The sequence below is a fragment of the Pholcus phalangioides genome, unplaced genomic scaffold, assembly GCF_987345545.1.
Source record: "Pholcus phalangioides strain wild (caught in Gottingen) unplaced genomic scaffold, Ppha-v1.0 ptg000042l_1, whole genome shotgun sequence".
In the NCBI taxonomy this organism is placed as follows: Eukaryota; Metazoa; Arthropoda; class Arachnida; order Araneae; family Pholcidae; genus Pholcus; species Pholcus phalangioides.
In genome coordinates this window covers 24,107,113-24,123,421 of record NW_028301628.1, presented here as the reverse complement: position 1 = coordinate 24,123,421, position 16,309 = coordinate 24,107,113, and the positions used below count along the sequence as shown (strand labels likewise).

The window sequence follows — 16,309 nt, the reverse complement described above, 5'->3', positions numbered from 1 at the left end:
TAGAAATGATGTTGTTTTTATACATTGGCTGGAGACCAGCGTACGCTAATGCGAGGCAGAGTATCTTCAAAAGACAGTTTTCCACTGAATCCAAATGTTTGAAAGCTTAGACAACATTAATAGTAAAGTCGGTTCCGCTTAATCAGGTAAAGGTTAATCTCTTTGATACACGGCTTATACTGACGAAATTTTCTGGAACCAAAATTTCTCCCATAGAGACTGTTAAAGCTCTCCGCTTAAGGCGATAATTTAAAAAAACATTTCCTGCTTAATCCAATGCCGGAATTCAAACGGCAACTGTAAATATATATCAACCATAATATGCATAATATTTTTATTGAAGCATTCGGAAATTAAGTAAAATATGTGAGCAGTTGAAATTTATGAAAAATCCAGAATGTCATGCCCTTTAATACCAAAATTATTTCATTTTATTTTTGTTCTTTGTTTTCCCCATAGAGAGCGCAAATTTTCTTTTCAAGTTTAAAAAAAAAATCTTTAAAAATCTGCAGAAAAGCCATGGCTTCATGCAATGGAAAAAAATTACGCGAAAAGAAAGCAAGTATTGAATGCTATTATAATAATAATAAAATCTCAAACTGAAATTGCCGAATAGCATGGAATTCCTCAAGCTTGGGTATCGAACATCACAAAATAAAATTCAAGAAGGTTTGTGAAAGAACGGAAGCTTGATCAGAAAACGGAAGAGAAGGTCTAATTTCGACGGTGTCGACTAATTTCTATTGCAATTGTTTTATGCTGAAAAGCCAAAAATGCATCAATCAACCTCACCATGATTAAGCAAAAAAAAACAGGAAATTACCAACTATTTTGAAAACTCTGGAAAATATAAAAACATATAGGCCTACTGTTATATGATAACTATAATTTCAATTCGAAATTTTATTTCTGTTTATTTTCTCTCTCAGCATTGGGCTAATTTGCTTTATGAATTCATTTCGTTCTATATATATCACACTACATATTCTAGTTGCCTTTGGCGCTGATATTGATATGTTATAATATGAGTATTTTAAACTTAGAATCTGATATTTAGTTCATTCTGCTCTGATCATAGGCGGCGATAGACTTGGAAGTCTGGGGGGCGGGCGCACAATCATTATTGCTGGGGGCCCGATGATGATGATGTCAATTCATATATACATTAGATCAGTCGACTCCACCTTTGACGCTGCCCCCCCCCCCCGAAATATATCAGAGCCATGGGTGGAGATTTATTTCTGCTCGGATAATATGATAATCATATCTACTATATTTTTTATTAATATAAAATCTATTCTACGGTATGAAACTTGAACTACCAGACAGATACCCACGTTAATATTCCTTACGGGACCTCTAACGTATACGGTATGAAACTGCAATATAACTGTTTTCCGCATAATCAGATTCCCTGCTTAATCGGACATTACGTACCTGAATCATTGATATACGTTTAAGCAGCCGTTAAACGTATTGATTCCATCGATGTTTGATAGATGAGGCCAAAAATGACCATTATATTAAAGTAACTAATAAGACTTTTAATAAATTTTGTACCAGTTTTTTTTTTCATGCAGACGACAATAATACCACTCAGAAGAAATTGATATTTGTATAATTATATTATCAAATGAATTATGAACTAACGCGGGGGAATGATATGTCTTATATTCGCCTTTATATATCTTGACTAACACTATATATCTCCTATTATATTTCGATTGAATCTCTCTGCTCACCTTCTTTTCTGCACGCAGCAAAGACTATCGCTGCCAATCGCATAACTAACAGCATTTTCCTGCAAAAAAAAAATTACTATGTTTTTTTCTTTAAAAAAATGATACATCTTTATGATTGTACAGTAGATACGAAAGAGAGTAATGAAACTGTGTGTATGGATAGTGAATTGATTAGCGAGAATGCTGTTAAAATTTGTGTCAAAAAATAGCACGAAAGAGAGTCAAGGTTCTACCTCTGTTTGGTAGTGACGAGAGCTTTTCTCTTTTTGCCGCCCCATTATAGACTTGAAGAAACAATTCCTTCACCAGCCGTTGGGCGAAAGCATCAGGATTGGTGGAAGGGTCACTTTGCAATGCGCTCCACCAGAGGGCGTTCCCGAACCCGAAGTCTTCTGGACTAGAAACGGCGAAGTCCTTGACTTCTTCAAAGACACTAACTTCATGGTCACGAGCGAGGGCAACTTGATCATCAAGCAAGCAAGACTATCCGATATTGGGAATTACAGCTGTGGTGCGAGGAATGAAGCTGGGCAGAGAGTCAGTGAGCCGGCCACACTGACAGTTTACGGTAAGGAAAAATAAAAAAAAAAATACCAGAAAACAAAATTATACGCCAATACACACAAAAAAAACCACACGACTCATAAAGAATCACGAATTCCGTGATACATTGAAATTATCTGTATACACACATGCACTCGTATGAAAGAAAACCCATGCACTGATTTCTATCCGGCCACACACGCAGGCTATTGCTTCTGTTGACCTTAGGGGCGAGCGGAGTAATTCGGAACAAATTGCTTTTGTTCACGAGTGTACCACAAAACCAGGCCACAATGTCCGAAAGTCACGTGACCGTCTCAATGACGTTTATTATAGTAAAGCATGCCCCCCCCCCTACAGCGGGACGCATACTTCACTGGCCGCTGCAATTGCAGGCAGACTCGAGTTTCTTGTGCGCGTGGGCTGGGCCGAATAACTCGACAGCATTTTTTGGATCGTTATCTTGGGATATTCGACCACCTTTGCTACCATAGAGATAATTTCAAATCGTTCTCTAGTGAGATTTAGATACTTCCGAAAGGAAATTGGAGTTTCGTAACTGGGTGTAACACCACTGTAATTCAGAAGTTGAGGCGTTGATTATAGGTGGTCATGCAATATTTCAACACCCATTTTCTCAGCCAAATTTTAATTAATTTTTCACCAAGATTCTTGGTCCAGGAAGTGTAGAATGACTGCTCAGAGACACGTCTATAATAAGTATTACATTATCTCGAGATTTAGGAGAGGACTTGTGGACGCCTAAACATGACTCAGTAGTTTTCAACCACCTTTTTAGAGTTTGAGACGAATATATTTTGGTATCGTCATCTCGGCACACGCTGTCATCTTCAGAGAGGAACATATACTGAAGAGAGATCACTTTATTGTGCTGACTCTGGTCCAGAACAACTGAAAAAACCCCAAATCACAATACTTCTTCCAGGAGATTGCACAGCAAGAGCGGTAAATTATGTTATGGCACTTTTTGGCCAGGGAAGTGTACCTATCCTGTTAAGGCGATATCCATAATGTACCGAAACGAGTAAGAATTCGTAGCTCACTTTGTTACTTATTAACAGTTAGTTTATCTTTATTGTGTTACCTACAGAGACGATAAACGAAAACCTGTCACTTTCCGATTTGCGGACAGGCTCCATTGTCCGCAAGTTGAAACAGGCTGCAAAAAGGACTACCGGTCAAGGTGGACGCTGAATTGGAGCAATGCAGCGAAATAACACCAATAGCTTCAAATTCACTGCCTTCCTACCTCTCTGTCCCCCGGCACATCGAAATCAAAGGCTAGTCCACTTAGAATTAGCCTACGTATATTTTTTCGTCTGTGACGTAAGCTCTGTTCTACGTACTGCTTGAAGGACTCACAGAGGGGGCTCCGTTGTAAAAGGCGATATGATAGTTTCTACACTAAAGTATGTGAATTGGTATGTAGGATTCTTCAACCAGAGGAAATTCTCCAGAACATTCGTTTCCTAGGGGGCCTACGATGCTTTCAAGATCACCCTTTGATCGGTTTTTGACCACGTTTCATTTCTGTGGTGCCCACAACCAAACAGCAAGGTTTTTTTTATTAATTAAATGGATTTTTTTGCTTGGCTTATACACGGGGCCCTCTTTAAGTCTGCCAAGGCCCCGAATTTTGGAATTAATATGGGAGGGGGGGGGGGCAGGAAGAGTCCGCTTTTTTCGCCGAATATTACAAAGCTAGATCTGTGGAACTCAACTACAGTGCTAAATATCGCAAAGGTCAATCTGGAATTTGCTAAGAGTGCCAAATTCCGTTGCCGGTTCAGCAGCAGCACCACGAGTACGTGCGAAAACGCGATTAGCGAAGCGTTTGCCTCGTGTCTCAATTTGCGCTTGGATGCAAAACAGAGTGTTGCCCTGCGTCTTGTAGCGAACGCTGCACTCGGCTCAATTTGCGCCTAGCCTTAAGGTCACTCTAAGATTCACATAGAGTGCCATATATCGCCACAGTCAAACATGCGTTCACCAAGAATGTCAAATATCGCCAGTGTCAATCAAAGATTCACCAAGAGCACGGCAATAACTAGAGTTTTCATTACGGAGATGAGGGGTGCAAAAAAGATTTTGTCGCTCCCACCACTGCATAATTTGATGATTATATAATTGTGTGTTTTTTTCCCATCAAGAATTTTCCGCTCCCCTAAATTTTGCCGCATGGGCAGTTGCCCCCTTTGCCCCTCCCCCCAATTAAAAGAGTTTCAAATATTTCGGGTCGTAACTCTGAACATGTGATAGTCAATCATTCGTAAGTCGGACAGTGGCTGTATTTCATTGATAACTGACTCTCACCTTTCTCAACCATAATTGCATTAAGTCCGAATATTCCAAGACACATTCCTTTAGTTCTCAACACATCACCATAATTAAATTTTTTTATTTGAAAAAAAAAAAATTTACTTCAGGCTTACCAAACAAAGTAATGCCCAAATGGGATCACAATTACAAAAATAAAATAAGCCTTCCACCTAACAAGATAAAATGTTCTTAAAACTAATACATCTTAAAAGAACGCAAAATTTTAAGAAAGAAAATTTACACATATCGAGCTACTAGTGAATAACGAGCTAGAAATTCAAATCCCAAAATTAATATATTACGTTATTTTATTTTTTTGTAAAAATTTATCTCACCACAGGCGAGATAAATTTATATCCTTCATTAATCTCTTCTTCTTGTCTTTTAAAAAGTGAAGAAAACAGTTTTATGCTTCTTATATAAATTTCCTCTCCTTTTTTTGTTTTAAAAAAAAAAATATCCTAAAATTATTTATTTTTTCTTGGCAATTTAGCCGTTATCTCTTTTAATGCCTCATGATGCTCTTATTCATTAAAAGACATTGGGAAGGGGTGGGACGAATTATGAACGAGACGGAGGGGGAAATGAAGGAAAAGGTAATTAAGTTTCATGATGTGAAATATAGCAGCAAAATATTCCTCTTTTTTTTTGTTCTATACTTAATTTATAAGGTGTTAATTCATTATCTATGCTCTTTTTAATTATATATATATTCCAGTGATTGTTTTTCTTATGAATAATTTTTTTTTAATGTTTGTGTCTGTATTTATAAGCCCTTCGTCGTGAGTTTGAGTGGTGTGAATAAGTATTTACGCGTGGGTTCGATGATAATAATAATAATGGGAGAAAATTAATGGTAATTACATTAAAAAAAATGTGCGAATTTGATTTGAAATGGAGCATTATAATGGGATTTTTTTTTTGGGATTTATTGGTAAGAAAAAAAGGTAGTTTTTTTTTGTAATGTCTAGATTGAAAAAAAAAAATGTTTTTTTTATTTGTGTTATTTTTGGGATGAGTAATTTCCATTTTCGTCGTCGAATTGATTTGTTTTTATTCCAATGAATGAGGTGGTATTTATTGATTTCAATGGGAATTAAGCATTCGGGTGATGGATATTGTTATGAATGTTTTATTTTATTTTTCTGTGTACTTCATTAGGAAGAAAATCCCGAATCGACTTTTCCCCTATAACCGTACAACAGTAAGCGCCATCTATCAATCACCATTAAAAGTAACTTCTTAGGTTTGGAAAGATTACGATAACTGAACTAGCTATGAACTGATAAATCTCGGTAGGGTTGTCTATGCATCAAGTGGATGTTTCATCGACTCTAATAACCCAAATTTAAAATATCCGATTTTTTTTTTTTCGAAATCAACTTTTTTGTTGAAAAATTTTAACAAAATACTCTTCAATGTAGGAAGTTAGTTCAGTAATAAATTGTCTGTATTGTTCTTCAAGGTATTTAAATGCGTGATCGAAATGACAAAAGGAATTTAATAATAATAAAAAATCATCGATGAATACAGCTGTGGTTTCAAGTCTTCATGCGAATGCAGTAAATCCTACCTATTCTGAAAAAAGGGAAAACTTATCTAATTTTGGCTATGGGTCGATCTAATTTATCTAAATGGGCTGAAATTTAAGCTAATAAAGTTATTTAATTCATACGATTTACATTCATCTAACGAAGTTAGCCCATAAATTTTTTGGCATTATTTTTTGGTAACTCATTTGCCCCACACCTTCTCAGCGAATAATAATGTAAATATTAACATGTTGAAAAGTATTATATTAGTTCCGGATATGTAATGATAATATTCTCTATGATACGTCGTACAAACAAAGACATTTGCTGGTAAAATTTTTAGCAACATAATATTCATCATCACCGATACTTAACCAGCCATTTGTAGCTTGAAAGGACCGCCATTTCATTAGTGCCGTTTCTTGCAAAAGATGTTTAAATCGTCCTTAACAAGATACGCAAATCCATTTCGATGCGTCTCAAGCTAAAAATTTGAATTTTGGGTTCATTCAAGAGCGTTTGTTGTGGGGTGGAAAAATAGGATAAAACTCTTAACTTCAAAGCATTATCTGATCTCTACGGACTCTCGAAGGAAGTCAAAATTTTCTTAACGGATGAAGAATTTCGTCGCTTTTAGAGCAACGGCAGGAAACAGCAAAAATCTTACGTCTTTTCAGTTCCCAAGAGTTGAACAGCTTCAAGAAGGCAAAGAGAAGAAAAAAAGAAAAACACATGATGCACAAACATTTCCATAGGCCTTCAAACTCCTTATTATCACAGTTTTCTTAGGTCCTTTTACCCTTCAGTTCCTTCAAAATGCATGGATAGGATAACCAAGAGCTTTTGCCTTCTTTCGTGTTCATCTTCTTACTCCTTTTACATCAAATTTCTTTTCATCAAATTTCCAAACAATTCCTTTGAGGGCAGTTTCCTTCGATTCGCTTTGACGATTTTTTTTCCCCCAGTGTTTTTTCTTCGTTGCGACGAAAAATCGTTTAAAGCTTGTTAACTTTTCCACCATCTCGAATTCGAAATGGCCGGATATATATATTTTTCAAAGGTAGATAGAGTTAAGTTCGAATCCTTGTATAGTGTATGTGGTGGAGGCGAAGTAAGGCGAGGGAGAGATATTCTTTCTTGTGTTTCTTCTCTTTCGATAACTGTCTTAAAACTGTGTGAAGAAGAAAAAAAAAATAGAAGAAAAACTTCAAGAAAGAGAAGAAAAAAAATCGATGAAATTTCTTCCTATTTTTTTATTTTTTCTTGAAATTTGAAGTTTTCTTACTTGTGGAATTCAATCCGGATGAAACCATTTGTATTTGGTCGATTTCGAGACTTTTTCCTTTGGAGTTGGATGCTCGTTATCGGGATTTTCAAACCAAGACATTTCTTTCTTACTTATCTTAAAAGAAAAAAATGTAATTCATTATCGATTGTATAAGCCTCAAGAAGTCCACGAAGCTTAATCTGTATGTTACGTTAAATTTAATTTATAAATCCGTTATTATGCAATATCTCCGATCATCTCGGCAAGTGTGATAAATTCGTCACTTTTACTGGTAATTGTGAATAACACACAGGTATCGTTTTAAAATTTGATAAATACCAAAAAAAAAATAAAAAAAATACCACTTTCATCAGTGATTATACATAATATCCAAGCGTGCCTGGTTAATTTGATAAATGCAAAAAAAAAAGAACTATCGCGCTTTTACCACCGGTTATACACAATATCCTAGTGTAATTGGTAAATATGAAAGAAAAAGTTCTCAAATCGCATATCGGGGTCCGATTGTAGAATTCGTTATATAGGAGTTTGTTATGTTGGGTGGCTGATCGCATACGCAGAAACACTTGTAAAAATTCGTCAAATCGAAGAATTTGTTAATGAGAATTCGTTATGTCGGGGTATGGACGTAAATTTGTTGAATGAGATGCTATTGTATCCGAGTATGATCGTTCAATTTTTTAAATAGGAGTTTGTTATATAGAGGTCGGATTTCGGAATTCGTCGAATACAAATTAAATATAGAAGTTTTTTCGCGGATGTTCATTTAATTCGTTAAATCAGAGTTCATCAAATCCGGTTCAGATTTTGGCTCACAAGTATGGTCATCTAAATAATAAATCTTATCATGACACTTAATATTATCACTCAGTATTACTAAAGTGCACCATTATCCCGTACGTTACAACTGTTACAGCGGTTTCACACTAGAATAACTTCCCAGGGCTGGCGTTCGCGCATATTATTCACTGTGGCGCAGATTTGCAATTTGCATACGGCTACTTCTTCTTCCCCAGGTTACATTTGCATGCACGGTGTTCCTTTTCTCCCGATAAATTTCAACAGGAATGCCGTTTTAACGTTTGGCCGTTTCAAAAAACGCTAGAGCGTTTGCGTTTCATGTTAGAACATGCATTCTTTGATGACATTTGTTTGCATTGGTGTGTACTATCGCCTCTTAAAGGTTTTTCCCATCTTTTCTGAATCACCCTGTATATGTGTTGAGTGTATGGGTGCTCCTAACGTATTAAGGTTGTCAGAATTGTCCTCGTTTTGTATTCTAGCTGGCGCTGTCTTCTGGTTTCCATATTTTGAATGAAAATGCTAAATGCTTCAATTTTCATAGTACGTGAAGAATGATGCATTTTTCAAGTAGGGAGACCGGCTCGTATTCGCTGTTCGAAGTTGGAAAACTGCAGAAAACCAACTTCAGTAGGCAACCTCTGTGTCGCCAACAGGGTTCGAACCTGTATCCTCACGACGAGAGTTCAGAACGATTCCCACACGACTGGTTTACTGAAACTTTGATTTTTCCAACATTTCGCCTCTGACTATTCGTCACCGACATTTCGCCTGCCCTGGCCATATGAGTGTCCAAATGAGTAAACATATTAGTGACCAAGTGCGTGATCTTATGTGACCATGTGAATGGTGGTCACTCACTCGTACAGTCACTCACTTCATTATTCACCCAACCATACAGTCATAAACACTCACTTACAAGGTGATTCACTCACATAATCACTCGCTTGATCCTTCATATGGTCTTTTACTTAATATTTAGTCACTAAAATCACTTTCTCATACGGTCACGCACTTAGTTGGTCACTCACTCAATCACTCATACAGTCAATTGCAAACTCACTTGGCTACTCATTCAGTCAATCGCACATTCACTTGGTTAATCATTCATATAGTCAATCGCACACTCACTTATACAGTGAATCGCACACTCACTTATACAGTGAATCGCACACTCACTTATACAGTGAATCGCACACTCACTTATACAGTGAATCGCACACTCACTTATACAGTGAATCGCACACTCACTTATACAGTGAATCGCACACTCACTTATACAGTGAATCGCACACTCACTTGGTCAATCATTCGTATAATCAATCACACACTCGCTTGGTCACTCACTCACACAGCGAATCACACACTCACTTGTTCAATCACTCGTAGTCAATCGCGCACTTTTTTTGGTCACTTACTCATTCAGTCGATCGCTTAATCACTTGGTCACTCACTTTTTCAGTCGATCGTACACTTACTTGGTCACTCACTCTTTCAGTCAATCGCACACTTACTTGGTCACTCACTTATACAGTGAATCACACACTAACTTAGTCACTCACTCAGGCAATCGATCGCACACTCACTTGGTCACTCACTCAATCACTCATACGGTCAATCACACACTCTCTTGGTCACTCATACAGTGACCCACTCATGCAGTCGCTCACAAATTTTATTGTCACTTACACAGTCAGCCACTCATATGGTAAGGGCAGGTGAAATTCACCGGGGCGAAATTTCCGGATCTTCACACGACTTCACAATGGTTTGCTGATGTTATGGAGAATAGGAAAAACGGAAGGCGTAGTGTCACCATCATCATCATTATTATTATTTTGTGACAGGCCGTAGAAATTGAATGAAAATGTACCATGATTATTATTTATTCCACTCATTCATCATACACACATGCACACTTAAATACTCCCTATTCGTATATGTGGCCCGCACGTAACACTACAAACACTACACAGCCATTAATTACTCGATATTTATTATTATACGTTTCAGTGAGGCTAAAAATTGTTGTATTATGTATTTTGAAACTGACAAATTCACACCTACACACATAATCCCCCTCCCATCGTAAGACCTAATCCCACACAAAAACACGCCATATAATCACTAATTAGCATCATCATTGCTATTATTATTTTGTTATGATATCCAAGGAAAGTTACGGTAATATTATTTTGGTCATTTTAATAGATTCCCATGTCACACCTTCATTTTTCCCCATCATGGGTATGTCCCACACCTAAGAGCACCTTCCTCATTCATCAATTGCCTTAATTAGTGCCGTGTATTGATTAACGCATGAAAAAATTAAATTCCCCATTTCGAAATCTCAACCTTGTCCCTCAACGCCGGGTTTGGTGACAACAGTTGGAAAAAGATTTAAAGATTCCAATTATAAAATTTCAAGCCATTGGAACCAGAATCTCTGCAGAAATTCAAGATTTTGTAATAATCCTTTGTCTTCGCTCAAATTCTTGTACAAACTGGAAATTCAGATGCCAATTTTTCGTTCTTGTTGGTGAATCATTAAAATTTTTCTCTCCCCTTCCCCAGTTCAGAGGGGAGTCTTTTCGCACGGTTTCATTAATAAAACTTGACGTATGCGGTCACCTTACCCTCTGCGACCAATCAGATGGGCTTAAAAGTTACACATCCAGACAAGAATCGAAGTCAAGGGTTTTTTTAGCTCGGAGAGATGAGACAGTTCGGACACTCTCTCTTTTGTCTTCGTGGGTATCTTGCCACCCACTTCCCCCTTGAACTCTTTGTCTATCAAGGAACGGGAGTCCCGTTTCCTGATACCGTGAAAGATCTCGAGCACCTATCCTTGGAGCCACCTGATCGATGCAATAGCTGTCTTCCTCTGGTCGGACACTACCATGGTGCCACTTCTCCTCGGGGCCACCTTATCGATACAACAGCAGTCTTCCTCTGGTCGGATACTACCATGGTGCCACCTATTCTCGGGGCCACTTCATCAATGCAATAACCGTCATCTCCGATCGGCCACATCATTTCCTGATTCCTAAGTGACCCATGGTGGTTTCATCTCTGATCACCCACATCAATTCCTGGTTGCTAGGTGATCCATGGCGGATCCCCGACGGCGCCCAGATCATCTATCGCCTTCGGTCGTGTCCTTCACCTCTTCTCCTTGACCCGTAAGTGACATCATTTATTTAAAGATATCCCCCCCCCCCCACGTAAACTAACTCTAATCTTATTAAAACCCAAGCTTCGCCAAAGCAATGTCTTTTCCCTACAAACCCCAACAGCTACAATTTCCACCATGTTCGTGTTGTAGTAACTGAATGATATTGTGTTATTTCTGTCTTTATAATTACATAGGGGGAGAGGGGGGGGGGCCGGGAGCGCTAAGATTTCATACCAATTTTTCTTGCGTTAAAATTCCATGATTTAAATTTCACATTGTTGCATAGAGTTATGGCGTCATTTATTTGATGAGATTGTCTCCTTTTTTTAATGTATGCTTTCCAGATTTTACGAACCTGGGTACTTTGGATGATACCCCTCCCCTCTCATTACAACTAATTCCCTAAGCCTAAAATCAAATTAAACTTGTGAGTTAATTCAAATATCAAAATAACACTGATCCATACTGTTTAACCCTCTTTGGCAACAATAATTGCGAACAACAATCCACACCGAGCAACAGTCGGTATCAGCATCGAAAAACTGAAGTTAGTTAATTTCATCTATTCCAGTTTAAGTCCATAGAGCCTGATTCACTTGTGCAACAAACGTACGAACATGGAAGGTTATTTCTACATCTGCGAACCTGCTCCAGCCTCAAAGGAAGCCAAAGTATTCGCAGAAATATCCAAAGCCATCGAGGATATCAAGAAAGACTACCAAAGGAACTACTCAAACAAGAAGTCACTCGCTGTGACATTGTTCCCGATCACCAAGCTCGCTCCTGGCCGGTCGTGATCCTGGTGACGTGACCGCAGTTCAGCTGAAGTCGGTCTTCGAGGAACCGGTCCGATGTCTGAGAGAAATCCGAACCTTCGAGAAGTCCGAGCTTGAAGGCTTCAATATCGGCGAAAAGTCACATTATAGAGCATGGAAGGGAAAAAAAAGAAGTTATATTGGGGATATCACGAATAAATCTGTGAGAATCTTGTTATGAGATGCTAAGACTTTGAAGATTCACTGCTCGAATAATCTCATGAAAAATGGTTCGGGATTATATGTTATGCAAAGCCTGTAACAGGGGGAAAATACAGTATATTTTTCTTCTCCATCTGCAGTAGAAGAGTTTATGTACACGAGAAAAAACCACAAAAAAGAACATATTTTTCGTACGCTTTTTTGAGCTCATCGTGGGAATTTTATTGCTGGTACCAAGGCAATGAGGGAAATTGTTATTGAGGGTAGAAAAGAGGAAATATATATTCCCTTGGAGATATCTATAGTTCTTTCTCATTGTAAGAGAAAAAGAAATTTTTATGACTTTCTGGTGCATTTTTATTTCCAGATGGAGGTTTATTTTGTGCACCAATTTATTCTTTTCTCTTGAAATTTTATCCATAAAACTTGAGAAATAAGTAATGATTGAGGAAACAATATTTACTTTACAGTAAATGTGCTTGCTTAATAACCGGTTGTTACGCATAATTGCTGAGCATTTTGGTAAGTTTGATAAATTTCTCCCAGTTAATCATTTTTACCGGCGATTATGCATAGTAAACAAGTGTCGTTTGTAAATTTAATGAAATACGATCGTAAAATTTGTTTCGGGGTCAGACTATACTCATCACACATAATAAACGCATTTGGATTTTTTTTCGGCATTTGTCTAATTCACCAATTACACTAGGGTGATATGCGTAATCACAGATAAAGGTGAGAAATTTCAAGTATTTATCAAATTTACAAACGACGCTTTGGTATAATGCATATTCACCGGTAAAAGTGATAAATTTATCAAACTTACCAAGACGATTGGTACGCATGCATAATAACCGATTTATCACGTTCACCATAAATTGTACATATGGAATTAAAGAATCGAACCACTGAGAAAGAGTTTCTCATAATTCCGTCAGTCTGGTCTGGGCCATGGATATTTTCCACTCAATGTCTGGACCATGGGTAATTTCTACATGAATTCTAGCTAACGAATAATTTCCCTGCGATTCTTAGCTATTTCCCACGCAGTTCCTTTCGACTTTTTTCCACGAGTTTCCCTGATATTTTCTACGCAATTCCCAGATAATTACTACGCGATTTTCACATATTTCCTACACAATGGCTGTACCATGGATATATTCCCCACGTAACGTCTGGAAAAGGATATTTCCTTTCCAGAATATGTATGTAACCTCAAGAGTTCCATAAAAAATTTATCAAGGATCACTTAGAACAATGACATTGCTTCGAGAGTTCATTAAAATATGGATATTGTTCCGATTCTTCCGTATAACATGGAAATTATTTCAAAAAATTCCCCCAAGGGCAAAAAAATTGAGAAACAATATGCCAAGAAAAAAAAGTCCAGTTAGTAATATTATATAATCGAATTCCAAACCTGAAATATACATTAAATATCACGCTGAAGTGTGTTTGAAAATTTTATATCTGAAAAATACTATCTAATATTAGATTTTTATTATTTATACGCAGTTCGTGACAATAACTATCACGATCTAATTCTTTATAGATGATGACACTCGTACTGAAAAATGTAGAAATGCATCAAGCGAATCCCTTTATGTCATTTTTTTCCCCTCGAGCCGCGAATACAACTCGAGGCATTCATATTACCACTCCATTTCGAAGAGACGAATGATGATAATGTTCATTCGGTCCTTCTTTTACCACATAATAGTCCCGAATTCATATATATTTAATTTTTTTTTTTTACTTCAATAAAGCAAACGGTAATGCTGGAATTTGATCCTTGTATTTCATATAGATATATATATATCCCGTGTTCCCAACCAAGCCTTTGGAATTGCGTTACCAGGCTAAATGGTAATGGGTTTGTCCGCATCATTCCCTTACAGTAAAGGATCATGGAACGAGAGAGAGATGTAATGATCCGTTCCTGCGTTAATGACCCGTTCTCGCTCCATACATGCTGTTAGAATGATGCGTGGGGCCCTCCTTTTGTATGAAACATTGACCACTTCGTTGTTTGTACTTTGGTTGCTTTGCTCTCTTCTCACTCACACTTATATACGAAGATTTATTTACTCAGCTAAGCTCTGAGATTGTGTGGTCAGTTGTGGGATAATTCAAGATCATGCTTCATTGTATGTGTGTTGATGAATCTGAGAATTTTCATTTTCCATCTAGTTTCGGATTCGGATATCAAATATGTCTGAGATGAGATAATAAATGTAACCCGCGTCAGATTTTGAATGAATGTAAAAACTGTTATACTGTTTTGTAAGAATTATATATAATGCAGAAGTTTTATTTGAAGCTTAACCCTTAAATGCATGGTTTTTTTTGGAGCGGATAATTTTTTTTTCATAGTTACTGACATGACAGAAAGCCAGAAAAGTCATTTACAAAAATCTATTTCGAATTTTATTACCGAAACAGGGCCTCAAAGACATACACACACACAAAGAGGACGTACAGAGCCTCAAAAATCACACATAAAATAAATGCATTGTAATAATATTATCTTCAATAGATACTTTCCTTTTGATTCAAACTTTTCTTAGAAGAAAATCAGATTGTGAAAACCTTTTGAAAGTAAAAAAAAATTGCAAACACAAATTAGCGAAATCACAGCCTCGCATGCTCTGCAACAAAGAGTTGTTCGTAATTGGGACATCTACCAACAAATTCAAAGTATAACATAAAACATAACCACACACCTTATATGGAAAGTCGATTCTGAATATTTCTTTTTCTTCAGACTTGCTGCAGTAATAAATGTTTAAAGGACCCTTGACACTTATGCAAATTTACGCATTTAAGGGTTAAGAGAAGAGTTTATGCAACGAATATACCAATCTGGGTATTCTTAATTGATGAGTGGCTTAGGAACATCGAATAGTGGTGGCCAAAAAATCGAATAGAACTCTCGGTTTCATTCTCAAAAAAAGACCTTTTCGCGTTCTCATAAAGCGATCCTCCCATTTTTCTGGGGCTTAGTCCTTTGAACAGGATTGAAGTATGTCGTCAGGTTTTGTAGACCATACCTACAGAGGGACATAGACTTTGTCGAGAGGGCGCAGAAAAGAGCCACGCTTGCTCTTGATGGCTCACGAGGCTTACGAGCGCAGATGTCGGGGATGATATGATTGAAGTGTTTAAAATTTTCAACGGGATGGATAAAATGGACCATGGGTTATTTATACGGCATCAAACAACTGCTTCGACAATGGAACATCAGTATCGATTGGTAGGGGGCAATTCTAGGTCGTGGTGTTGCAGGGAGTTGGGAATAATAGGGCTGTGAATAAATGGAATAGTTTACCTCCGGGGGCCATGAATTCTAACACAATTGACACGTTTAAAACGAAATATGATAAGCACATTGGGATAAATCGAGAAGCTATCCATGCTCAGATAAGACAACCACACGTTTTTATAGGCAATATATTTATATTTTATCATAATTATTGGTTGTTTATTGCTCTTATTGGGTCTCAATTGCTTTTAAAACATACCATCCTAATATGTGTAGATTCATCTTAAATAATCCCCGAAACTTCTCCAACTCCTAATCCCATCTCGTCTGTAATCACCAAAAAATTTGTTAATCGCGACAGTACCCAATTGTCCGGGGAAAATATGTTGTAAAAGTTTGTATGTTTTTTTTGTTTTTTTTTGACACAAAATAAAATGTTCCAGACTCTGCCACGAAGCTGGGCTGGAAGAGATCTCGGCAACGGGATAAGTCCAGTGGCAAAGTTCTGGCTTTCATTTCATTCATTCATGCTCTTATTGGGTCGCTGTATATTTGATATAGTTTAGATTAGATACATATTCGACTTCCAAATTTTTTATGGGCATCTTTTTTTTTAAACCATTTCGTTAGACATTTTGTCTTTTGTAGG

The 16,309-nt window shown here is 37.2% G+C and overlaps 1 protein-coding gene across 4 annotated transcripts in view; it reads left to right on the top strand.

Moving 5' to 3' along the window:
- unc-5 (netrin receptor unc-5) overlaps positions 1 to 16,309 on the top strand; it is a 304,266-nt gene that overhangs the window by 136,226 nt on the left and 151,731 nt on the right. For 2 of the 4 annotated variants that reach the window (XM_089254776.1, XM_089254775.1), the window contains exon 3: positions 2,026 to 2,310. The exons of the other annotated variants lie outside the window; for them this stretch is intronic. In XM_089254776.1, coding sequence (XP_089110902.1) covers positions 2,026 to 2,310 — 285 coding nt within the window. The remainder of the gene's footprint in view (positions 1 to 2,025; positions 2,311 to 16,309) is intronic. 4 annotated transcript variants of the gene reach the window in all.